Consider the following 26604-nt stretch of genomic DNA (forward strand, 5'->3'; position numbering starts at 1 on the left):
CTCCACGCATGCTCCCATTTAATCACTGCCGCGCCTTCTGCTAGCTCACATACTCAGCCAGTGCGTGTGTGTGTGTGTTTGTTTTTGTTTGTGTGAAAGAGGAATACAATATTTTGTATTTTGCACACAGCATTTAGGAATTATATTATTGCTACTGAGTAAGTGTGATAAGAGTTTGAGTATATGTGCATTTGTGTGTGTGTGTGTGTGTGTGTGTGTGTGTGTGTGTGTGTGTGTGTGTGTGTGTGTGTGTGTGTGTGTGTGTGTGTGTGTGTGTACATGCATGTGTGTGTATATATATATGAGTGTGTGTGTGAGTGTGCCAATCTACTCTGTGTGCAGTGATGAGCCACTTTCACAGTAATTGCATTGTGGGACCACAAAAAGTTATCCTCAGATTTTTATGATGGAGTCGATGACCCCGGCACCACCCTTTTATTATACCCCTCTCCAAACCTTGGCAATGTTATGCATTTCTGAACAGGCACCCGAATAAGACCCTATATAGTGCAATACAAATAAAAGGAGATTGAACTGAATAGGATATAGATGGCATTTAATGTGAACTCCACCTGAAGATATAGTGAAACACATTGAGGCCTGTCCAGTAACTGGTATCTGCAAATAACTAAAGCCTTCATATAGTGTTAAAAACCCTGTTACTGATTGGAATTGAATTGGGCCCGTAATGGTTCCCCTGTGATATGGTGACACACACATGTATACACACTGGCGCACAAACACGCACACACACAAACATACACACAAACAAATAATAATGCACCTTTCAAAGGTATCAGAAATGCATCAAAACACAATGATGTTGACGTAAGGACCCGTGCCAACTAATATCAACACTAATATTTAGTTTTGGAGCAACTTCTTTAAGTTAAAAAAATATTGTGCCTTATAATAATTCATAGAGATAATACATTTTGTTTATTCATTATTAAGTTATTATAACTCGTAGTTTCGTTACCAAATTGGTAATGGTATTAACAAGAAATCAAATAGAATTACTAAAATTTAATGGCTAAAATGGGAAATCATAATAGTCACAAACCACAATTGGGTCACCTGCTACGGTCCTCGCATCCACTGGCATATGGTTATGTTCAGCTCATAACTATATTATTTGTCTTTGTGTTATTTGCTAGTCAAACCAAGAGTGTTAACAGCCTGAGTCTGGAAAACACTCCCTCTTCCCCCTCCCCCCACTCTCTCTCTTGTTGCCTCTTGTTATCTCTCGCTCTCCAGTTATTGCCACCTCTCCCAGCTCTCACTGACACCTACTCATGAGCCTCCTCTCTTTCCATTTACTGTAACCAGCATCTTCACCCACTGAGCACCGAATGACTCCGGACGTCCATGGACTTTGAAAAGTAGTTGAAATTTGGTCGGTCCATCCTGGCCTTGATGTTAACGTCCACAGACGGACCGGACTGGACCAAATCTGTACCTATCATAGACATGCATTACCGTTCAAAAGTTTGGGGTCATTTAGAAATCTCCTCGTTTTTCGAAAGAAAAGCACATTTTTGCCCCATTAAAATCAAATCAAATCAAAGTTTATTTGTCACGTGCAATACAACAGGTATTACAGCGAAATGCTTACTTACAGGCTCGAGCCAATAGTGCAAAAAAGTGCAAAAAAGTATTAGGTGAACAATAGGTAGGTAAAGAAATAAAACAGCAGTAAAAAGAATATGGCCGGTGTCAGTAAACGTCGGCAAAAAAGCGTAAATAATTTGTTTCCAGGAGCAAAATTACAGTCACCAACACTCTGGTTAACACGAAAACTGTCGAACCAGCTCTGCTAGAGTGGTCTCATTTGTGTCTGGAAGTAGCTAGCAAGCTAGCCGACGTTAGCTTGGGTGCTTGACTGTCGTTGTAAGGCCAGAACGCTCAAATCAACCCTACTCCTCGGCCCTGAACGTCCAGTGTGTGCTCCGAGTGTGAAACAGTCTGAATTTACAAACTGACAATCTGACAACGCTCTGAATTTATGAGCGTCACATTGTACAGCGCCATATTTTCTGTTCCATCCTGACGGAAACCCAGAGGGTTTTTCATTTTGCATGGAATAGAAACACAATAATATTTTCATTTTTCATGGAATAGAAACACAATAATATTAATCAAATGAATTAAGCAAGTACCAGTCAAATTTTGGACACACCTACTCATTCCACAATATTTCTATATTTTTACTATTTTCTACATTGTATATTTTCTACAAAATAATAGTGAAGATCACAATTATGAAATAACATCGGTCTCCCGCGTGCCCCACATTCTGTAGTACAAACATGACCTGCTCTCCCTTATGTAAGGAATTAGGCACTTTCCCATGTTTACTACAGTATGTATTGTAGCCTAATAAACAAAACACATTTCGTTAATAAAATAATGATAAAACAAATACTCAAATTTAAAATTGCAGATGATGATTTAGATATGGATCCTTAACAAATTACTATGGGAATAAATATCACTGATTTACAGAAAATTGGAACAGAGTTCTCATGAAGACAAGCAATTTAGAATCCTCCAATCCTGTAAGCTACTCCCGACCGTCACTTTGTACAGCTCCATATTTTCCATTCCATCCTAACGGAATCGAAACACCATAATATTAATCAAATTAATTAAGCCAAATTTCTTAAAGTCAATCCCATATACTATGTTATTACAAAAAAGGTTTTAAAGAATTCTGAATTCTGCAGCAGCACGCAAGGTGTGCCGCAGCATGACACAACTTTTAAAGGAGCAACCACTGTATGTAGACTACGTGTGCCATTTTTAGATTGATGTAGTTCTGTCCTTGAACTGTTCTTGTTTATTAATCTTCTGTATTATGTCATTATGCCCTGTTTCATTTGTGAACCCCAGGAAGAGTAGCTGCTGCTTTCGCAAAAGCTAATGGGGATCCTAATAAAATACCAAGTATAGTACATTACAATACGATACAGTGAGTAGAGCACTGTAGAGTATAGTACAATACGGTACAATATGTTGTATGGTACTCTATTGTACTGAATTATACGCTACTTTACTGTACTTTACTCTACTGCACTTTATTGAACTTTGCTGTGCTGCACTGTGATGTCCAAAGTTGTGAAACATGAGGAGAATGACATTCATGTCCATATCTCACAGTGCCAGGTCATAGATGACACACGGTTCTTTCTACAGACATCTTTGAATCTTAATTCGGACGTGATATTTCGTTTTTGGAAAACATGGTCGCATAAAAACCTGAGGGAGATTTTACCATAATTCAGTCACCAAAGTTTGCATCTGCACAGTTCTTCCACTAGATACGTTTTTTGTAAAAGTTTTAGTGGAAATTGTTAAAAGTAGTTATTGTGCATAGAGTATTGTTAGTTACACTTTGAAGTAAATAGTTTTATTTGGCATACATTTTAAAGAAAGAAAACGGTGTCAAAGTATAATTCCGTTGCCGTAGACTTGCCCTGGGTTTAAATCCCGGTCTCTCTTGGCCAACCCAGCAGTCATCATCACACCAAAAAGCTCCCATAATTCATCTGCAGCATGACAGAGGCCCAGCCTTCTCTGTTCCTCACAAGATAAACCTCTCCTTCTCTCCCTCTATTTGTCCCTATTTTTTATTTCTCTCTTTTTCCCTCCTTTTTCTCTCTTCCTCAGCTAGCTGCTGTTTCTCTCTCTCTCACTTATTGTGTAAGATATTTGACATTATATTTGCCACTTGTGATGACAGTGATGATGAGGATGATGGCACCAATGATAATGACTACTGATGATGATGATGGTGGTGGTGGTGATGTTGATGACAATGATAATAATGACACTGCTAACGATAGAGAGGATGATGTAATGATGGGGATGATTATGATGATGAGGATGATAATCATGATGATACTACTAATTACAATGATGTTGCTGCCAAAGATGATGGCAATGATGATGATGATGATGATGATGACGAAGGCTCTCCCTCTGACCCTGCTGTCTCTGTGTTGCCTCCAGATGGGGAGAGGCAGTTGGAGGGGACAGACGCCAGCCGCAAGAGGGACGCTCGATCCTCAGCCGGCCACCTCAAGAGCGAGGACACCAGCGACAGTCACGAGGACGATGCTCGGGTGAGTCCATGACTCTCTCTCTACTCTCACTCTCCGTTTTTTTCTATATCATATATTATTTACCTCTCTCTTTTACTGTACGTAGTCTGTTGATGTGACATAGGGTCATAATATTTGGGTATGGTTAGCTGTTTTTGGTGCTTTTTAAGGAGAGAGACTGAGTACGGGCTTTGGCCAACGTATAGGTGTTTTCTGTCCACTTCCGTCATTTCAGATTTGAACTCCATAGCCTCAACTTGCTAGCTAGCTATAGCACCCAATATTTGCTGTTGGTTTTCGAGATGGCTATACATATAGTGGACAACATTCCTTTCTCTCGTTCTCCCTCTCTCTTTCTCTTGTTTGTTCTTATTCCTCTTACTCTCAGTCTTAGAATAGTAGTCAAATGCCCTGTGGGCAGTCTGTTAGTTATGAATAAGATACTATAAGTCCTATTGCTGAGCTCTACGCTGACTATTACATCAGATCCTCGTCATCATAGATCACCATGTACAATGCACTTACTCTTTTGACTCATTACATTACACTGCTGATGCTGTTTATTATCTATCCTTTTGCTTACTCACTTTACCCCTACTTATATGTATATACACTACCTTTCAAAATTTTGGGGTCACTTAGAAATATCCTTGTTTTTGAAAGAAAAGCACATTTTTTGTCCATTAAAATCAAATCAAATTAATCAGAAATACAGTGTAGACATTGTTAATGTTGTAAATTACCACTGTAGTTGTTAACAGCAGATTTTTTATGGAATATCTACGTAGGCGTACAGAGGCCCATTATCAGCAACCATCACTCCTGTGTTCCAATGGCATGTTGTGTTAGCTATCTCAAGTTCCTAATTTTAAAAGGCTAATTGATCATTAGAAAACCCTCTTGCAATTATGTTAGCACAGCTGAAAACTGTTGTGCTAGTTAAAGAAGCTATAAAACGGACTTTCTTTAGGGTAGTTGATTATCTGTAGCATCAGCATTTGTGGGTTTGATTACAGGCTCAAAATGGCCAGAAATAAATACCTTTCTTCTGAAACTTATTAGTCTATTCTTGTTCTGAGAAATGAAGGCTATTCCATGTGTGAAATTGCCAAGAAACTGAAGATATGGTACAACGCTGTGTACTTCTCCCTTCACAGAAGAGCACAAACTGTCTCTAACCAGAATAGAAAGAGGAGTGAGAGGCCCCGGTACACAACTGAGCAAGAGGACAAGTACATTAGAGTGTCTAGTTTGAGAAACAGACCCCTCTCAAGTCCTCAACAAATTGACAACAAGAATGCCAAATGTCTGCAAGGCTGTAATTGCTGCAAATTATTTGATTATTTGATTATTTGATTATTTGACGAAAGCAACATTTGAAGGACACAATTATTATTTCAATTAAAAATCTTTATTTATAACCTTGTCAACTTCTTGACTATATTGCCTATTAATTTTGCAACTCATTTCATGTGCGTTTTCATGGAAAACAAGGACATTTCTAAGTGACCCCAAATTTTTGAACGGGAGTGTATCTACCTCAATTACCTTGTACCTCTGCACATCAACTCGGTACAGGTACCCTGTGTATATAGCCAAGTTATTGTTACTCAATTGTGTATTTATTCCTATTGTTATTATTTGTTATATATTTCACTGTTAGTTTACACCTGTTTTTTACGAAAGCATGTGACAAATACAATTTGATTTGATTTGACACACCCCATCTCTCCTCTCTGTCTCAAACACTACATCTCGCTCTCCCTATCTCTTTCTTAAAACTGTAATAGTCTGAGCCCCTCAAAAAGTATAGTGTTGACATGTTTAAAGAGCGACTTGGTAAAGTTGACTAATCACCTGTGCTGACTAGTGTGAGCATTGATGGACCCTGGGAGGCTTTCAAGAGTAGGTTCCTCTGGACAAATCTTCTGAATTGTTAACACTGTGGGTCCCATTAGACAAGTTAGAGTAAAGCAGAGATCCAACCCTTTGTTTAATCATGAAATCACTGAAGCCATTGAATCAAGGAACAAGGCCTTTAAGAAACATATCCTTGTCTCGTCGCGCACTAGCGACTCCTGTGGCAGGCTGGGCACAGTGCACGTCGACCAGGTCACTAGGTGTACGGTGTTTCCTCCAACACATTGGTGCGGCTGGCTTCCGGGTTGGATGTGCATTGTGTCAAGAAGCAGTGCGGCTTGGTTGGGTTGTGTTTCGGAGGACGCATGGCTCTCGACCTTCGCCTCTCCCGAGTCCTTGCGAGAGTTGCAGCGATGAGACAAGACTGTAACTATTACCAATCGAATACCACGAAATTGGGGAGAAAAAAAATGGGTAATTTTTTAATAAAATATAAAAAAATTTAAAACTCTCTCTCGATCAAGGTACATTTCCAAAGGATATGAAAATGGCCAGTCAATCCTTTGCACTCTATCCTCAGTGTCATGACCAAGATATTGGAGAGAGTGTTTCATGTGCAGCTCTGAGTATGTAAACAAACAATCTCATGTTTGAATTTCAGTCAGGGTTCAGAAAATCATAATCTACTGACTCATGCCCCCTATACTTAAATGACCACATAAGGAAGGAGATTGATAATAGTAACTTATGTGGAATTGTGCTGCTTGACCTCCAGAAGGCTTTTGATACAGTTAATCGTAGCATCCTACTTGCCAAGCTAGAGGCTCTGGCATTGGGCAGTACCACTCTTGAATGGGCTAAGTCCTACTTGTTGGGCGGGAACAAGTGGTTCATGTAAATGATTTGCCTTCCAGAGGCTAAACCCATAAGCTGTGGCGTGCTATGAAGGATGCTTGCTCATGTCACTTGTTTCTTTATGGAGATGACTCTGCACTTCTGTTGTCTCACAAAAACCAAACCACACTGGAGAGTATAATGAGTGCAGAGCTCACTAACATCAATGCATGGCTCATAGACAACAAGCTATCTCTGCACCTCAGCAAAACAGAAGCAATTATGTTCGGGTACAAAATGAAAGTAAGTCCAAAAGGGTACAGCTACCAAGAGAGGTACTCAGAGCCCCAAAACAACAGTTACTTACTTGGGATGTACACTAGATGGAAAACTGGAAGGGGTGTACACTAGATGGTTTAGTTCATTGTCTAGCTAGCTAGATAGTTATGGTCATGAACTGAAGTTCGATTTCAGTAGAACAACAAGTGGCTAAATCAATCTAGTCATTGTTTTCAGGCTAGTTGCTAGCTAGGTACCAAGCTAAAGCTAGCTCGACCAAAAGCATCTATTTTATTTCACGAGGCAAGTCAGTTAAGAACAAATTCTTATTTACAATGACGGCCTACCGGGAAACAGTGGGTTAACTGCCTTGTTCAGGGGTAGAACGACAGGTTTTTACCTTATCAGCTCAGGGATTCAATCCAGGAACCTTTCAGGTATTGGCCCAATGCTCTAACCACTAGGCTACCTGCTGCCCCTACCTGTATCAAATCAAGTCACATGCTTCGTAACAACAGGTGTGGACTAACAGCGAAATTAAATTCTTAAGGCCCTTATCAACAATGCAGAGAGATAGAAAATAGATAGATAATAAAAAGTAAAACACGTAATAATAAAAGTAATAATAGATACACAATGAGTAATGATAACTTGGCTATATGCATATGGAGTACCAGTACTGAGTCAATGAGTAATGATAACTTGGCTATATACAAGGGGTACCAGTCCTGAGTCAATGAGTAATGATAACTTGGCTATATACAAGGGGTTCCTGTACCGAGTCGATGTGCAGGGGTACGAGGTAATCAAAATATCAAAGATATTTGTGAGTGACTGTCATTCTGCATACTGAAGTCAGCGTAGTAGGGAGACAATTTAGCTCTAGTTTCCAAACTGCCAAACTGTCAATGTAGATTATATACATATTTTTTTTACAGCTTTGGCAGTGCTACTAACCATAGTGGTGGGGCTTGGCTTGAGGATGCAAATTCAGCACACACAACATTTTAAATTATAATTTTGTTATTTAAGGCGTCAAATTATGTTAAATAGTGTTATTTGACATTTATATATCTTTTTACAAGCAAAGACCCAAACAATGTTCCATAGCTAACATGGTTGTGTGCATAGATTTAGAAGCATAACAGGGAAAGGTACTTTTTTAAATATTCAGGAGCCTCTGAGTGGAATGGTCTGCCTCTGTCTGTTAAAACTTATTCCCAGTCTGAGTAGCTTTAAAAGGAAGGTCAAAGCCTGGTTAATAGATAGTTTGCATCTGTGAACAATCCCTCCTAGCCGTTGATGATGACCAAATAGCATCTCTTTGTGTATAGTATGTACATATATGTTATTGTGTTTTTATATGACTAAATAAACCAAATTGACTTGCCATTTTAGCTTCTGTTTTTTTATCCTACCACATATGGGTCTATAAATAATGGAGCCGATGTGTGACATTGGGAACAACATTTCAAAATGGTTTGAATCAAAAATAAAAAAGATTTGTATGCAGTTCCACATGTGTACTACCTACAGTGCCTTCAGAAAGTATTCACAACCCTTGACTTTTTCCAAATTATGTTGTGTTACAGCCTGAAATGTAAATGGATTAAATAGATGTTTTTGTCACTGGCCTAAACACTCCTTTATGTCAAAGTATAATTATGTGTTTAGAATTTTTACAAATGAATTGAAAATGAACAGCTGAAATATCTTCAAATCAAATTGTTTTGGTCACATACACATGGTTAGCAGATGTTATTGTGAGTGTAGCGAAATGCTTGTGCTTCTAGTTCCGACATAGCAGTAATCTAACAATTCCCCAATAACTACCTAATACACACAAATCTAAGTAAAGGAATGGAATATGAATATATACATATAAATATATGGGTGAGCAAATGACCGAGTGGCATAGGCAAGATGCAATAGATGGTATAAGATACAGTATATACATATGAGATAAGTAATGTAAGATATGTAAACATTAGTAGAGTGGCATTATTAATGTGACTAGTGATCCATTTATTAAAGTGGCCAATGATTTCAAGTCTGTATGTAGGCAGCAGCCTCACTGTGTTAGTGATGGCTGTTTAACAGTCTGGTGGCCTTAAGATTGAAAAATAACTTATGTCTCTCGGTCCCAGCTTTGATGCACCTGTACTGACCTCGCCTTCTGGATGGTAGCGGGGTGAACATGGCTCGGGTGGTTGTTGTCCTTGATGATCTTTTTGGCCTTCCTGTGACATTGGGTGTTGTAGGTTTCCTAGAGGGTAGATAGTTTGCCCTCGGTGATGTGTTGTGCAGACCGCACCACCCTCTGGAGAGCCCTCCGGTTATGGGTGGTGCAGTTGCCATTCCAGGCGGTGATGCAGCCCGACAGGATGCTCTCAATTGTGCATCTGTAAAAGTTTGTGAGGGCTTTAGGTGAAAAGCCAAATTTCTTCAGCCTCCTGAGGTTGAAGAGGCGTTGTTGCGCCTTCTCTACCACACTGTCTGTATGGGTGATCCATTTCAGTTTGTACACCTTCTCCACTGCTGTCCCATCGATGTGGATAAAGGGGTGCTCCCTCTGCTGTTTCCTGAAGTCCATGATCATCTCTGTTTTGTTGACATTGAGTGAGGTTGTTTTCCTGACACCACACTCTGAGTGCCCTCACCTCCTCCCTATAGGCTGTCTCGTCATTGTTGGTAATCAAGCATACTACTGTTGTGTCGTCTGCAAACTTGATGATTGAGTTGGAGGCATGCATCGCCACGCAGTCATGGGTGAACAGGTAGCACAGGAGAGGGCTGAGCACACACCCTTGTGGGGCCCCAGTGTTGAGGATCAGTGAAGTGGAGATGTTGTTTTCTACCTTCAACACTTGGGGGTGCCCCAATCCAGGACCCAATTACACAGGGCAGGGTACTATGGTGTTGAATGCTGTAGTCAATGAGTCAATAAATATTCAACCCATTTGTTATGGAAAGCCTAAATAAGTAAAAATTTGCTTAAAAAGTAACGTAATAAGTTGCATGGGCTCACTGTGTGCAATAATAGTGTTTAACATTATTTTTGAATGCCTACCTCACACCCCACACATACAATTATCTGTAAGGACCCTCAGTCAAGCAGTGAATTTAAAAAACAGATTCTACTGCAAAGAAATTAACTTAGTGTCCAGAATACGAAGTGTTATGTTTGGGGCAAATGCAATACAACACATTACTGAGTACCACTAACCATATTTTCAAGCATAGTGGTGGCTGCATTACAGTATGTTGTGGGTATGCTTGTATTAGTTAAGGACTGGGAGTTTTTCAGGATAAAAAGGAAAGTAATGGAGCTAAGCACATACAAAATCCTAGAGGAAAACCTGGTTCAGTCTGCTTTGAACCAAATACCTTTCAGCAGGCCAAATCTACAGTGGAGATGCTTATCAAAAAGACACTGAAAGTGAGTGCCCGAGGTACAGTTCTGACACGTCAGCTTGAAAATCTATGGCAACACTTTAAAATGTTTGTCTAACAAGGATCAACAACCAATATGATATAACTTGAAGAATTTTGAAAATAATAACTGGCAAATATTGCACAATTCAGGTGTGCAACGCCCTTAGAGATTTACCCAGAAAGACTCAAAGCTGAAATTGCTGCCAAAGGTGATTCCACAAAGTATTATCTCAGAGGTGTGAATGCTTATGTAAATTAGATATCTGTATTTAATTTTCCATAAAAACATTTTTTTTTAAATGGCAAACATGTTTTCACTTTGTCCTTGTTGGGTTTGTGTGTAGATGGGTGAGAAAATAACTAAAATGTAATCCATTTTGAATTCAGACCCGTAACACTACAAAATGTGGAATAACTCAAGGGTTATGAATACTTTCTGAAGGCACTGTAGATTCTACAGACTCTGCTGAGTACTCCAGACACCACTTTTACATCAGCACAAAGTATAGTTTTTTCACAGCTTTAGACTCACAGCTATAATCGCTGACAAAGCTGATTCTAACATGTATTGACTCAGAGGTGTAAATGCTTATCTAAATGAGATATGTCAATATTTCATTTTCAATAAACTAGCAAAAAATATATACTGAACAAAAATATAAACGCAATGTTCAACCATTTCAAGATTTTACTGAGTTACAGTTCATATAAGGAAATCCGTCATTTGAAATACATTAATTAGGCCCTAATCTATCGATTTCACATGACTGGGAATACAGATACAGTGCATTCAGAAAGTATTCAGACGCCTTCACTTTTTCCACATTTTGTTATGTTACAGTCTTGTACAAAAATGGATTGAAAAATTCTCTCATCAATCTCTTTTTTTTCTCTCATCAATCTATCCCATAACGAAAAAGCAAGACAGGTATTTAGAATTTTTGGAAAATGTATTTTAGAAAACAACAACTGAAATATATCATTTACCTGAGAGAATGCCAAGAGTGTGCAAAGCTGTCATCAAGGCGAAGGGTGGCTTCTTTGAAGAATATCAAATCAAAAATATATTTTTATTTAACACTTTTTTGGGTTACTACATGATTCCAAATGTGTTATTTCATAGTGTTGATGTCATGTTCTGACCTGAGTATTCTTTGTTTTCTTTATATATTTTGGTTAGGTCAGGGTGTGACATGGGTGAAGTATGTGTTTTTTGTACTGTCTAGGGGTTTTATAGGTTTACTGGGGATGTATACCATCTAGGTGTTTATGTATGTCTATGGTTGCCTAGATTGGTTTTCAATTAGAGGCAGCTGTTTATCGTTGTCTCTGATTGGGAACCATATTTAGGCAGCCATCTTCTTTGGGTATTTCGTGGGTTATTGTGTATGTGATGTTGCATGTTTGCACTCAGTTTTGATAGAGGTCACGGTCGTCTTGTTATTTTGTTTAGTGTACTTTGTGTTTTTTCATCTTTCATTAAAAAGATGTATTCACATCACGCTGCGCTTTGGTCTCCTCACTATGACGATCATGACAGTTGAGGTCTTCAATGTTATTCTACAATGTAGAAGATAGTAAAACTTAATATAAACCCTTGAATGAGTCGGTGTGTCCAAGCCTTTGACTGGTACTGTATATATTTGAAACATTTTATTTATCCTTACTGCTATCAGCCCATAGAAACGCATTGAGTAACAGATTCACTACATGGAACAGATAGTCCCCCCCAAAAAACATGCTGACTGCAGGAATGTCCAACAGAGCTGTTGCCAGATAATTGAGTTTTCAATTCTCGACAGTAAGCCACTTCCATCTTTGTTTTATATAATTTGGCAGGTCATCCAACCGGCCTCACAATTGCAGACCGCTTGTAACCACGCCACCCCAAGACCTCCACATCCGGCTTCTTCACCTGTGGGATTGTCTGAGGAGGGGGAGGATGCTGAGGAATATTTCTGTCTGTAATAAAGCCCTTTTTTGGGGAAAAACTATTTATGATTGGCTGGGCCTAGCTCCCCAGTGAGTGGGCCTATGCCCTGCATGGCCCACCCATGTCTGTGCCCCTGCCCAGTCATGTGAAATCCATAGATTAGGGACACATTTCAATTGACTGATTTCCTTCTATGAACTGTAACTCTGTCAAATCTTTGAAATTGTTCCATGTACGGTTTATGTTTTTGTTCATTATATTATGCATAATTATTGAAAAACTACGTTAATGACAGGATCATTTAGGTTTTAATTATCACATGTAAAGGACTCTTTCAGTTAGAAGCGTTCAACTTTGCAATCGCATACATTTTGGGGGATTTGTGTGCCCGTTTAAACTGTTTTCACCTCAAAACATAAGGAGACACAAAATGTTACGTAGTTACATTAAATTTCTGAGATCTCTATACAGAAAAACGTCTGACAGTTTGATCCTGGATTCTTGCAGGGTTCTTACAAGTGTAATGTCTAATTCAACTGCCTAATGCTTGATATATAATATAACAACAATTTACCCTGCCATAAATGCATGGACAAAAAAGTTGTGTTTTATGTCACATGATTTTGGACAAATCTGTCAACCTTGAAAAAGGTTTAAATATATGTTTTAAATTAACTTGTGAATTTTATTGAATATACAACAGCTGTGATGATGGCACATTATGAAGACAAAGTAATCCCACCCCTTCACTTGTTCCACATTCTGTTGTTACAAAGTGGGATTAAAGTGGATTTAATTATTTAGTCTGTAATGTCAAAGTGAAGAAAAAAAATTATACATATTAGTAACTCCCCATCCCGGGTCCGGGAGCGTGATCATTGACTGACACTAATTAGCATAACGCAACGGACATAAATATTCCTAGAAAATATTCCTATTCATGAAAATCACAAGTGAAATATATTGAGACACAGCTTAGCCTTTTGTTAATCACCCTGTCATCTCAGATTTTCAAAATATGCTTTACAGCCAAAGCTATACAAGCATTTGTGTAAGTTTATCGATAGCCTAGCATAGCATTTTGTCCAGCTAGCAGCAGGTAAGTTGGTCACAGAAATCAGAAAAGCAATCAAATTAAATCGTTTACCTTTGATGAGCTTCGGATGTTTTCACTCACGAGACTCCCAGTTAGATAGCCAATGTTTCTTTTTTCCAAAAATATTATTTTTGTAGGCAAAATAGCTCCGTTTGTTCTTTACGTTTAGCTGAGAAATCGCCTGGAAATTGCAGTCAAGAAAACGCCGAAAAATATTCCAAATTAGCTCCATAATATCGACAGAAACATGGCAAACGTTGTTTATAATCAATCCTCAAGGTGTTTTTCAAATATCTATTCGATAATATATCCTTCGGGACAATTGGTTTTTCATTAGGACCGATTTGAATAATGGCTACCTCTGTATTTTACGCGAGAATCACTCTGAGAGCCATCAGGTGACCACTTGCGCAATGTAGCCGCTTAAGGGTATTCTTCAACATAAATGCGTAACACCACGTCACAATGCTGTAGACACCTTGGGGAATACGGAGAAAAAGTAATCTGGTTGATAGCCCATTCACTGCTCAATAGGGACGCCTTGGAACGCAGCGCTTTCAAAACATGAGGCACTTCTGGATTGGAATTCTCAGGCTTTCGCCTGCAATATCAGTTCTGTTATACTCAGACAATATTTTTACAGTTTTGGAAACTTTAGAGTGTTTTCTATCCTAAGCTGTCAATTATATGCATATTCTGGCATCTTGTCCTGACAAAATATCCTGTTTACTATGGGAATGTTATTTTTCCAAAAATGAAAATACTGCCCCCTAGTCACAAAAGGTTATTAAATGGAAAATAAACAAATATATACTGATTAGATAAGTATTCAACCCCATGAGTCAAGACATGTCAGAATCACCTTTGGCAGCAATTACAGCTGTGAGTCTTTCTGGGTAATGTGTCAAGCTCGGTCCTCTGACGAGGAGAAGTAGTAGGAAGGATCGGAGGACCAATGCGCAGCGTGGTAGGTGTTCATAATGTATTTAATACGAATACTTGAACAAAAACAGACAGTCCTGAATAGTGCAGCAAAACACAGAACAGAAAATAATCACCCATAACTCAAGGGTGAAAACAGGCTACCTAAGTATGGTTCTCAATCAGGGACAACGGTTGACAGCTGCCTCTGATTGAGAACCATACCAGGCCAAACACAGAAATCCCAAATCATTGAAAAAAGAACATGGACTGCCCACCCCAACTCACGCTCTGACCATACTAAAACAAAGACAAAACAAGGGAACTAAGGTCAGAACATGACATCCAGTGTATATTTGGCCTGTTTTTGGTTATTGTCCTGCTGAAAGGTAAATGTGTCTCTCAGTGTCTGTTGAAAGCTAACTGAACCATGTTTTCCTCTTGGATTTTGACTGTGCTTCGATCTATTCCATTTATTTTTATCCTAAAAAAATCTCCCTTTTCCTTAATCATAGCTTGATGCAGCCATCACCATTCCTGAAAATATTAAAAAGAGTGGTACTTGGTGACGTGTTGGTTGGATTTTCCCCAAACACTTTGTATTCAGAAAAAAAAAGTTTATTTCGTTGCCACATTTTTTGCAGTATTGCTTTAGTGTTTTAATTTTGGAATATTTGAATTATGCACAGGCTTCCTTCTTGTCATTTATGTTAGTATTTTTGAGTAACTACAACGTTGTTGAACCATCCTCAGTTATGTCCTATCACAGCCATTCAATTCTGTGACTGTTTTAAAATCACCATTGGCCTCATGGTGAAATCGCTGATCGGTTTCCTTCCTCTCCGACAACTTATTCAGGAAGGGCACCTGTATCTTTGTAGTGACTAGGTGTATTGACACACCATCCAAAGTGTAACATTAATAACTGCACCATGATCAAAGAGATATTCAATGTCTGTTGTTTTTTACCCATCTACCAATATACAGTGGGGAGAACAAGTATTTAATACTCTGCCGATTTTGCAGGTTTTCCTACTTATGTAGATGTAGAGGTCTGTGATTTTTTATCATAGGTACACTTCAACTGTGAGAGATGGAATCTAAAACAAAAATCCAGAAAATCACATTGTATGATTTTTAAGTAATTAATTTGCATTTATTGTATGACATAAGTATTTGATCACCTACCAAACAGTAAGAATTCCGTCTCTCACAGACCTGTTAGTTTGTCTTTAAGAATCCCTCCTGTTCTCCACTCATTACCTGTATTAACTGCACCTATTTGAACTCGTTACCTGTATAAAAGACACCTGTCCACACACTCAATCAAACAGACTCCAACCTCTCCACAATGGCCAAGACCAGAGAGCTGTTCATGTATTTAACCCTCTGCTTCCCCCATGTTTTTGTGCGTGATAGTTTCGATGTTCATTTCGGTTGATGATGGCTGGTTTTTCGACGGGTGCTGTTTTTCACCCGTGCGTAATATTCACCGTTTGTATTTGGTCAAGTGTACTTGTTTACCTTGTGCCTTTATTTTTGAGTAAAGTACATTGCTCACTCATTTTGCTCTCCTGCGCCTGACTTCATGCACCAGCTACACTCTGACACTCTCTCTCTTACTCTCTCTCTCTCTCTCTCTCTGAAGGGTATGCATTAATGCAGAATGATGCTGTGGTGGATTACATACCATACACGTTAAATCATGAGTCTGTGATGAAGCACACAGCCTACACCTCCCTTTGGGTATCTATGCTCCTCTCAGGTTTCTCACTCAGGGCAGGTAGAGCTCATTAGCTCGGTGGAGTGACTGACTGATGTGCCTCTATAGCCTTAGGCTCCATACAGAGGTACTAGACTTTATCCACTTCTGAGAGCTCTCTTGTATCAAGTATCACACCTACCTTACGTCAGCTCTTTCTCACTCCCTCTCTCCATCTCCCCTTCTGTCTCTCCCCTCCTTTCTTTTTTCTCTCTCCCTCTCCTTCTTTCTCTCTCCCCTCTACTTCTTTCTTTCTCTCTCTCTCTCTCAATTCAATTTGCTTTATTGGCATGACGTAACAATGTACATATTGCCAAAGCTTATTTTGGATATTTACAATATACAAATGAGAATCAAAATGGTCAACGGGACAACAGTAACAACAATAACCAAGGGTCAAAATAACCATACATTCAACAATAACAATAAGCATACAGTAGAGTACATGTGCAGGTTGATTGGTCTGTCAGACACTGTCCCTCAACTTATGGCAGGCAGCAATGTAGTGCGCTGCCAACCCACAGCTCTCTGTGTCCTCCCCCAACTGGACGGGTAGCCTATCCTCATTAGAGAGGTCTTTGAAACCTTGAATAAGGGTTTCAAATTTGGGAAAATGACACTCTCTAATTGTTTTATATTTTTTACATTTTGTCAGGAAATGCAGCTCCGTCTCAGGTTCTGCTGTTGTGCAGTGGTTGCACAGCCTTTCCTCTACAGGGAGCCAGGTTTTCCTGTCTACCCTTCTCAATGGCAAGGCTGTGCTCACTGAGCCTGTACTTTGTCAAGGTTTTTCTAAGGTTTTGATCAGTAACCATGGTCAAATATTTAGCCACGGCATACTGTCGATTTAGGGCCAGATCTCTCTCTCTTTCTCAATTATTCGTTTTTTTCAATCCAATACACTTTATTGACATGGCAAGTTAAATTCATTTTCAAAGTACACATATAACAACAATGATTGATCTAACAGTAATATAATAATAATCATAATAACAGTAGTAGTAGTAGTAGTGGTAATGATATTAACATTAACAGCAATTACAACAACAATAGTAAGGAGAATAGTAAAGAAGAAAAGTAATAGTAGCAGGATACTTTTAACATGACTGAAAAGCCACATGGCTTGGTATGAAAGCCAAAACAAAACAAACTTACATACTACTGTTACATTGTATTTTTCACTGGATGTCGCTCAGGTTGTGGCAGGATGCCACATTACAGTGGGGCAAAAAAGTATTTAGTCAGCCACCAATTGTGCAAGTACTCCCACTTAAAAAGATGAGAGAGGCCTGTAATTTTCATCATAGGTACACTTCAACTATCACATATACTTTTTTGCCCCATTGTATTTGGCTGCCAAAACTGCACATTTTGGTTTTTCACCCAATAAATATCATTTTTCTTCAAATGTTATAGTTTCAAATTCTTTGTAATGAATGCTAATTTTGTGAAAGAAAGATTATCTTAGGTCTGAGTATTTTTAACAGTGTATTTGGAAATGCAGCTCTCTCTCTCTCCTCTCAAATCCTCTCTAACTCTGTCTTCTCCTCTCCCTCCTTCTCTGTCTCTCCCTCTCTATCAGAATTGTACAGGAATGATTATGGTCAATGATGATGATGGTGGATGATGCTGATAATGATGGTGTCATCACCACAGTCTTGGGTGAAAGTTCTAATGTCTAATACACCTTGCTACCTCTCAGAAAGACTGAAGTCTGCTCAACTGCTTTTCCTCACTCATGTTTTCGATCTGAAATGTTTCCTTTCTCCCTATCCGACCTCTCTCCTCATCGCTCTCAGACAATTGGACGTGTCATAAAACCGCTATGCCATCTGGGAAGGCGCCGCTCCACATCTCACCGCTCTCTCATCTCTCTTCTCTCTCTCTCTCTCTCTCTCTCCCCTTTTCATTTTCATCTCTAACTAATGCTCTCATGAGGTTTGCTGTTCACCCAAGTGCAGGGAATCTCATCAGGACTCCATGCAGTAATCACGAGTCCAGATCTTAATTGTCGTGAAACAGTGCCGCTCTGTTCTCTGTGTACCTTCCTATAACCACTTAATTATTTTGATTTACCACCAAGTAGAGGGGGGCTTCAGTCTTTTTCCATGGTAAAAAAATAATTCAGGAAAATATGTAAAAGGGTGATTCTGAATGTTTCTTTATTTTCTAAAAGTTCCCTGGTTTTCATACATCTTTGTTGGAGTGTTCCTAGAATCAGGAGGGAATAGTTTCCAGAATTTAGCAACTGTATTATGAACCAGCCGATGATGCAATCAACAGCACATGTGCTATATGTGATGAGTGGCAGTGGAATAATACTCTTTGTTCAATGGGTGGGTCCAATCCTGAACGCTGATGGGTTAAAACCGCATTCCAGCACAGTGTCTATTTCACAAGTTACCACTAGCTAAATCAAATCAAATCAAATGGTATTGGTCACAATACACATATTTAGCAGATGTTATTGCGGGTGTAGTGAAATGCTTGTGTTCCTAGCTTCAACAGTGCAGTAGTATCGAACAGTTCACAACAATGCACACATCTAAAAGTAAAAGAATGTAATTAAGAAAAATATAGATATTAGGATGACCAATGTTGGAGTGGCACTGACTAAAATACAGTAGAATAGAATACTATATATACACATGAGATGAGTAAAGCAGTATGTAAATATTATTAAAGTGACTATTGTTCCATTATTAAAGTGACCAGTGATTCCATGTCTATGGATATAGGGAAGAAAATATATTGCGTTAAAAAGCCTATTTACTCTGTTCCATCTGACTGCACCATCCACTGTCTCATCAGCCCAGCCATTCAATTTATAAACTTGATCTCCACCATAAAAAGCATCTAGACATTATCTCCCATTTCTTTAAGACTAGCATTTGGTTTTCAACAGCGGATATTTGTATAAATCTTGCTGTCTGCTCCTCCGAAATTTACAAATTTTTATTCAAATTTGAAATTCGATCCGGTCTCCAGCTGTCCGATAATAATGAATGTGTTGGGAGTCAGAAATAGACAGACAGGCAGCTTTCCTCAGCCAGTCGAAATCACTAATCAGCTGGTATAATTTTTATGGATACATACAAAGAAATGTCAGTAGAAAACATGTACAACGAAACAAAATACAGCTAGTTTGCTCTCTTTCCAGCTTCAGTTTGAAGTGATTGTGTTAGCTGTGTTGTTGGCTAGTTCCTCTAAACAACAGTGTCCTGATGAGAGAGCACATTTTCAATGCCTGGCTAAATCGAGCATCATTAGCACATTGTTATGGATGTATCTAAATAAATGTCACTAGAAAACAGCTTAAACAAATGCAAATGCAGCTACTTTGTGGCTGTACTGTTTGAAGTGACTGTACAGTGAGTTAAACGTAGTTGGCTAGCTAGCAAACAAGGGATAAGAATGTTGACAGCCAGTATGGCAATAGAACATTTCGAATGAACGACTGGGTCGCGTCCATAGATACAGAACAAAAAGCCTTAACAACTGTGTCACTTCTCTGGCAGCCGAACCGATAGAACGATCAAGCAGCCGGGTTTACCTTAGATTTGTGTCAAAATCAAAATAACATTTTTCATGAAAATTTGTAAATAATTGGAATATGTTTGTAACCTGTTGAAATACAAGTGACAATGCCCTCGAAGCTGACTTTTGGAGGATATATTGGCACGGTTTGCCACCCGTTCCAATGTATCCTCCAAACATCGGCTTCTCGGGCATTGTCACTTAACTATGTTTCTATCTGCTCTGAGTAGATATCCGAGATTGGTTCTTGGTAGTTTAGCTCACAAACAATTTTGTGCTTTGACCTTGTCCTTGAAAGCCAATGTTTCTGAGCTTCCATTAGGGAAACACTGCACTGTATTAATGTTCATTCATTGTAATCAATAAATATTGTACATTACAGTATTGCGATACATCTCTTGACTCCTGCTTGTAATTGACGGCTGGCGTCACAGACATAATCCATAGATAAAAGTCAGACTTCTGAAATCATAGACATAAGTCATAGATGGAAGTCACACACTACAGGAGTCACAGACGGAGGTCACAGACGGAGGTCACAGACGGCGGTCACAGACGACGGAAGTCAGAGATGGAGGTCACAGACGGAGGTCACAGATGACGGAAGTCAGAGACGGAGGTCACAGACGGACGTCACAGATGACGGAAGTCAGAGACGGAGGTCACAGACGGAGGTCACAGACGACAGAAGTCAGAGACGGAGGTCACAGGCGACGGAAGTCAGAGACGGAGGTCACAGACGGAGATCACAGACGACAGAAGTTAGAGACGGAGGTCACAGACGACGGAAGTCCTAGACTACTGAAGTCTGACATAAATCACAGACTACCACATCACATACTTGAAGTTGAAGACATAAGTCAAAATGTGTAAATCACAGACTACTGAGGTTACTGACAAAGTCACATACTACAAAGTCACAGAAGTCACAAATGGAAATCACATACCGTTAAAGTCATATACTGAGGTGTCATACTACTGAGTGGGAACAGTTCATTAGCTAGGGCACATTGTTTAAATAGAAGTGAAAATTATGTAATTTGACACCTGGGCTCACATCTAGCACAGGGGAATAGTGACTGAGGGACTGTAGTAAGGAGAGAGAAAATTATACGCTCACTTCCTAAAATCAATTTAACTCAAAGCTTTTGGAAATACGCTTGAAGTGATAAGTACTGGAGGAGTGGAAGGTTTTTCTCTAAGAGTTTTTCTCTATTCTAAACCTGACTTTTTTTATACTGTTCTTCTATGTTCCAATCAAGTAGAGTTTTCAGCACGACTCATACAGTACGCTTTAACTGAAGACATGCTTCACTACTGTACTTAACATACTTTACAGTATGTGCTGTATATACTGTATGGGTCTAATGCATTTAAGTGCACTGAATTACATGAATTTAGATGAGTAAAACACCATAACCAGCTGAGACATAAAAGCAATGTTCCCCGTGTAGAGTACATTACACCAAACCAACAGCAATGATTTATTATTGTGTACATCTTCCTTTGCAAGAGGACAAAGGTCATTCTGATTCATGCATTTTACTGTATATCACTCTGTTCTATTTGGAGACATCACGATTAAGAGTGCACATGTAGGAGGCATTATGTACTCCGTGGGGATGTGTCTGTGCGTGTGAGTGAGTGTGTGTATGTCTATATACTTTGTGTGTGCATGCATATGTGTGGGTGTGTGTGTGTGTGTGTGGTATGTGTGCATGCGTAAGTTAGTGTGTGTGTGTGTGTGTGTGTGTGTGTGTGTGTGTGTGTGTGAGAAGCTGTCACATTTAACTAGGAGGGATGTGTGAGTGTGTGTAAGTGTGTGCGTGTAAGTGTGTGCTGTGCGTCAGTGAGGTTTACCCTTAGGACTCAAGCTCTGCTGAACAACTGCAGGCTCATCTCTCCCATCTATTATTAACACACCCATTTACCAGCTCTTTGTTCTAGCTACACTTCATCTTGGTGTGTGCATGTGTTTGTGCCTGCGTTAGTGCGTGCGTGTGTTTGTAAGTGTGTGTGTGCGTATGCATGTGTGTGTTTCTGAGGAAAGCACACACACATGCACACTGATGAACTTTTGTTACCCCCCTATTCTAAGTTTCTTATTCAGTCAAGTGAACAAGACAACAATATTCAATCAATAACAGGGGAAACACCGCATAATTTATTCTTACACACTTTGCCATAAGAAAGGAAGAATGCTTCATCCTTACCTTTACCAATGTGTGCAATGATCCATATCCAGATCCAGACTTATTTTTTAAAAGGCTTCTAATATAACAATAGAATAGTGTGGAGGCCTACAAATGCTCCTATGATAATTGTATTTCCCATTTGTGAAGTCGCAAATACAACACAATTGTGCTCAAGTGCTTTTGAAGTTGGAACGATTCTTCAACCAATGAGGATTTAGCTAGCTGGATGAGCTAGCTAACATTGCTAAAAACAAAGTTAGCTATCTTTCTAATATTGAAATTATATTCTAACTAGCTACATTAACCACACTGTAAAAATGTGATATTGTCAAAAATTTACTTTGTTTGAAACAGTGATGGGTCAGTGACGAACATGAAATCAGATTTTCCTACTTGTAATTCTGGCTCAGAGGGTCATGCAGGTGGTTAATTCTGAACCTGAATTTCCACATTTCTGACCGCACTTGAAGGCAACACACAGTGATGAGTCATCACTGTCATGAATATGTTGGTTAGAGAGTGGCTCATGCATTCCAAAGGATTCTTCTTAAGAACTGATTTCAATTAATTGGAGGGGTCTTAAACTGTACATACCAGACACTTTCTAAGAACAGATATTCCGATCGGACATTCCGATTGGTTAGAGAGCGTCTGACGCATTCCAAGGGACATTGTTTTTAGGAAAGAACATTCCAATTGGTTTGAGTAACCAGTGACACAAGTTAACCCAACATTCTTTTTAGTTGGTGCACACTGGTCTCATAGGCTAGACGTAGCAGAACTTCCAAATCAGTAAGATATGTTATGTTTGTTAGGGTTACATAAGACAGAAGAATACATAAGGCAAATATGAAAGAAGGGTGGTTGGTTAGGGTGGATGGCTGGACGTATAACATGAACGTAGCAACTTTGAAAGTACTTACTACTTTTTAGCTACATTGCAACTACCTAGCATGTTAGCTAACCCTTACCCTAACCTTAACCCCTAACCCCAGCCCATAGCCACCTAGCTAATGGTAGCGTTAGCCATCAAGCCACCAAACTAACATTAACAACAACAAATTGGAATTTGTAACATATTATATGTATTGAAAATTGGTAACATATTGTACGAATTGCAATTCATAAAATATCATAAAAATGGTAATTCGTGGCATATCATATCATACAAAAACCAGCTTCAATCCCATCTGTCTTCCAATCAGCTGTACAATGTTTTTCAGTCTGGTTTCCGGCCCTTGCACAGCGCTGAAACGGCTCTGGTGAAAGTTACCAATGACCTACTAGTGACTGCAGAATCTGGATCACCTAACCTCCTCCTCCTCCTAGATCTCAGTGCTGCTTTTGAAACTATTGACCACAACATCCTCCTGGGGCATCTCGGAGAACACACTGCAGTTTCTGGAACTGCTCTAAACTGGTTCTCCTCCTACCTCTCTAATAGGAAGCAGTACATCACGATTGGAGAGTCAAGATCAGAGGAGTCCACAATCAAATGCGGTGTCCCACAAGGGTCAGTGCTGGGCCCTGTTATGTTCTTAATCTACATGCTCCCTCTCGGCCAAATCCTCAGAGACTATAACATCAACTTCCACTGCTGCGCTGGCAATACCCAAGTATGTATTAACTCCAAACCAGACACCATATCAGTGCTAGCAAAACTTGACAGCTGGGCATGGATGAAAGCAAACTTCCTTCAGCTGAACAGCAGCAAGACTGAGGCTATGCTTTTTGGGACACCCAAGCAGGTCATCTGCTCTACCATTGACAGTCAAGCCTAAGGTCAATCATGGTGGTGGCACCATCATGCTGTGTGAATGTAACAAAATGTGGAAAACGCCAAGGAGTCTGAATGCTTTCCAAATGCACTGTATATTTTTTTGCCAATGTAGAGTTTTGAGATAACACAAATGAAAAACGCTATACAAATGTAATGTGTTATTATTCAATTGTAATTTGTAACATATCATACGAAATGGATGATGGACATCCACAAACTAATACATACCATACCAAACACAACATATCATACTAATTTGAGTGTCCCAGTTTTTTGTTTACTGTGTCACGTCTAGTCCAGGTTGGTTGGAGAATGGCTGATGCATGTTTATTCCTTCCACCTCTCTTACCATTCCAATGTACGTTTGTCAAAACCGTAAATTCCTATTGGTACTATAGTGACTAATTCAATTTTATAGGTATTATTTTGGTTTGAGAGTGATCAGTGCCTTTCCATGGGCCTTAGAAAAGTAATTTAATAGAAAAGTCATTTCTTAAAAAGTCCAGTGATAACTTCTGCACGTATCATAAACAGCACGCATATGTCATGTACACAACACAAACGAGTGCTGCGGTATTCCAAACTTGTTTTACATTACTGTTACTATTACTATTAATGTTTCAGTTGTTTTTTGGCTACATCGCTTCAATCTTGCACACTTTTAGAGCTGTTCAGCAGGCATAACTTGCACCCTTAAAGGCCATGGCTAACACTGGGACATGTTAGCCATGTTTTAGGCATGTACGTGGCCCTGAGCTAAGGTCAGCAGACAGAAAGTCATGAATTATACTCGCAGGAGGGACATACACACTTATTCTCTTTCTTTCTCTCTCTTTCTAATGTGTTTCTCTTTTTTCCCAGTCCCTCTCAATCACCTGTTTGCTTCCCCAGTCTCATACCATGACCTCCTGTTGTCTTCTTTAGCATTGAACATTTTTGTCGTTTAGCAAACACACTTATTCAGAGCAACTTACAATTAGTACATTCATCTTAAGATCGCTAGATGAGACAACAACACAGCACAATTGTATCAAGTACATTCTCCCTCAACAAAGTATTTATCAGCGAAGTCAGTGCTAGTAGGAAAATACACGAGAGATCTTGGAATCTCTCTCTCTGTCTCTCGCTGTCTCTCTCTCTCGCTCTCTCTCTCTCTCTCTCTCTCTCTCTCTCTCTCGCTGTCTCTCTCTCTCGCTCTCACTCTCGCTCTCTCTCTGTTTCTCCTTTTTTAATTCAGCAGCCCTAAGCAGCTTGTTCCTCTCTCACCTTCACCAGTTGGTTCAGCGCTACCTGATTAGGCAAATGGAGGACAGTATCTCTTTCTCACTCTTCTCCTTTTCTAATTTCCTCTCTCTCTTTCCTTTGTTTATATTTTTCTCTTTCCTTTACTTCGCCTGTCCTACACAATTAAAATCAAAATCAAATCAAATTTGATTTGTCACATACACATGGTTAGCAAATGCGAGTGTAGCGAAATGCTTGTGCTTCTAGTTCCGACAATGCAGTAATAACCAACGAGTAATCTAGCTAACAATTCCAAAACTACTACCTTATACACACAAGTGTAAAGGGATAAAGAATATGTACATAAAGATATATGAATGAGTGATGGTACAGAGCGGCATAGGCAAGATGCAGTAAATGGTATCGAGTACAGTATATACATATGAGATGAGTATGTAAGTATGTAAGTATGAGTATGTGGCTAGTGATACATGTATTACATAAAGATGCAGTAGATGATATAGAGTACAGTATATACGTATACATATGAGATAAATAATGTAGGGTATGTAAACATTATATTAAGTAGCATTGCTTAAAGTGGCTAGTGATATATTTTACATCAATTCCCATCAATTCCCATTATTAAAGTGGCTGGAGTTGAGTCAGTGTGTTGGCAGCAGCCACTCAATGTTAGTGGTGGCTGTTTAACAGTCTGATGGCCTTGAGATAGAAGCTGTTTTTCAGTCTCTCGGTCCCAGCTTTGATGCACCTGTACTGACCTCGCCTTCTGGATGATAGCGGGGTGAACAGGCAGTGGTTCAGGTGGTTGTTGTCCTTGATGATCTTTATGGCCTTCCTGTGACATCAGGTGGTGTAGGTCTCCTGGAGGGCAGGTAGTTTGCCCCCGGTGATGCGTTGTGCAGACCTCACTACCCTCTGGAGAGCCTTACGGTTGTGGGCGGAGCAGTTGCCGTACCAGGTGGTGATACAGCCCGACAGGATGCTCTCGATTGTGCATCTGTAGAAGTGTTTTTGGTGACAAGCCAAATTTCTTCAGCCTCCTGAGGTTGAAGAGGCGCTGCTGCGCCTTCTTCACGATGCTGTCTGTGTGGGTGGACCAATTCAGTTTGTCTGTGATGTGTACGCCGAGGAACTTAAAACTTACTACCCTCTCCACTACTGTTCCATCAATGTGGATAGGGGGGTGTTCCCTCTGCTGTTTCCTGAAGTCCACAATCATCTCCTTAGTTTTGTTGACGTTGAGTGTGAGGTTATTTTCCTGACACCACACTCCGAGGGCCCTCACCTCCTCCCTGTAGGCCGTCTCGTCGTTGTTGGTAATCAAGCCTACCACTGTTGTGTCGTCCGCAAACTTGATGATTGAGTTGGAGGCGTGCCACACAGTCGTGGGTGAACAGGGAGTACAGGAGAGGGCTCAGAACGCACCCTTGTGGGGCCCCAGTGTTGAGGATCAGCGGGGTGGAGATGTTGTTACCTACCCTCACCCCCTGGGGGCGGCCCATCAGGAAGTCCAGTACCCAGTTGCACAGGGCAGGGTCGAGACTCAGGGTCTCGAGCTTGATGACGAGTTTGGAGGGTACTATGGTGTTAAATGCTGAGCTGTAGTCAATGAACAGCATTC

General features: G+C 39.7%; 1 protein-coding gene across 1 annotated transcript in view; it reads left to right on the top strand.

Moving 5' to 3' along the window:
* The window catches only part of b4galnt4a (beta-1,4-N-acetyl-galactosaminyl transferase 4a), a 445473-nt gene that overhangs the window by 135278 nt on the left and 283591 nt on the right, over positions 1-26604 (top strand). Inside the window, exon 2 of the mRNA XM_024380395.2 lies at positions 4012-4124. Within this exon, the coding sequence (XP_024236163.2) occupies positions 4012-4124 (113 nt within the window). The remainder of the gene's footprint in view (positions 1-4011; positions 4125-26604) is intronic.

Source organism: Oncorhynchus tshawytscha, linkage group LG19 (genome assembly GCF_018296145.1).
Source record: "Oncorhynchus tshawytscha isolate Ot180627B linkage group LG19, Otsh_v2.0, whole genome shotgun sequence".
In the NCBI taxonomy this organism is placed as follows: Eukaryota; Metazoa; Chordata; class Actinopteri; order Salmoniformes; family Salmonidae; genus Oncorhynchus; species Oncorhynchus tshawytscha.